Source organism: Cystoisospora suis (assembly GCF_002600585.1).
Source record: "Cystoisospora suis strain Wien I chromosome Unknown contig_7926, whole genome shotgun sequence".
Taxonomy (NCBI): domain Eukaryota; phylum Apicomplexa; class Conoidasida; order Eucoccidiorida; family Sarcocystidae; genus Cystoisospora; species Cystoisospora suis.
Window position 1 is genome coordinate 6,889 of NW_027160711.1, and position 794 is coordinate 7,682.

At 58.9% G+C, this 794-nt stretch overlaps 1 protein-coding gene across 1 annotated transcript; it reads right to left on the reverse strand.

Moving 5' to 3' along the window:
• Positions 1 to 201: 201 nt before the first annotated feature.
• CSUI_010655 (uncharacterized protein) lies at positions 202 to 794 on the reverse strand (the record flags this gene model as incomplete). Its single annotated transcript, XM_068070757.1, has 1 exon — positions 202 to 794. A coding segment is annotated over one exon (257 nt), but the record flags the coding sequence as incomplete, so codon positions are not given.

The window sequence follows — 794 nt, forward strand, 5'->3', positions numbered from 1 at the left end:
GGCAGACGTTGATCAGGCGGCTGCGACACCTGTTCTACTTGCCTCCTCTGGCTACGTCCTAACCAAGTCACGCCGAAAGGCAAGTCAGTGTGGTGTGATTGTGCGGGCAAGAGTGAGACTTGGCCGTGCCAGAGAATATTCCCCGGTCGAGGGGAAGCGATACCAGGAACGACAAGCGGGGCGCAGTAGTTGCAGTCTTTGCGCCCAGTAAATCAATTAGCCACATTCGAGTTAGCAGGACACTTCCAGGGTGACCGACAGCACGGCACGAACACCTCCCGTACCAAACTCTCAAGGCGACCCACGGCACGTATGTATGCAACGCTTCTCACCGAGTGAAGGGGAGAACACCATCCACTGGCCCGTGCCCACGCGGTCACTAGCGCCACGCCTCATGCTCCGAACGGCAACTATATTTTACCTTCGCTGAGGTGTACGTTCGTCGCGTGCGACGTCGATCCTCAGATCTGCCTTCTTCCTAAATGCTATTGGCGTCGCGGCGCAACCGTCTGTGGCTCAGTTCGTCGAGCCGATAGGTCAGCAGGGATATCTGCTGACACCGCTGCCCCTGGGTACGATACCTCCTGCTCCCTGGGGCTTTATCCACTCTACCAGCAGATGTAAGGGCTGGTGTTCTCCCTCTACATTGTGGCGGCGGAGCTGATACTGTAAAGGATTATTACTGTGTAGCCGTTCGACTCCGGCTCCGCCGCGACCGCGCGGGGCCTGCACGACACTTGCCCCCGTAGGGCGCGCATTCCGTATAGCACAGCGCCCGGCGGGCGCGACATACG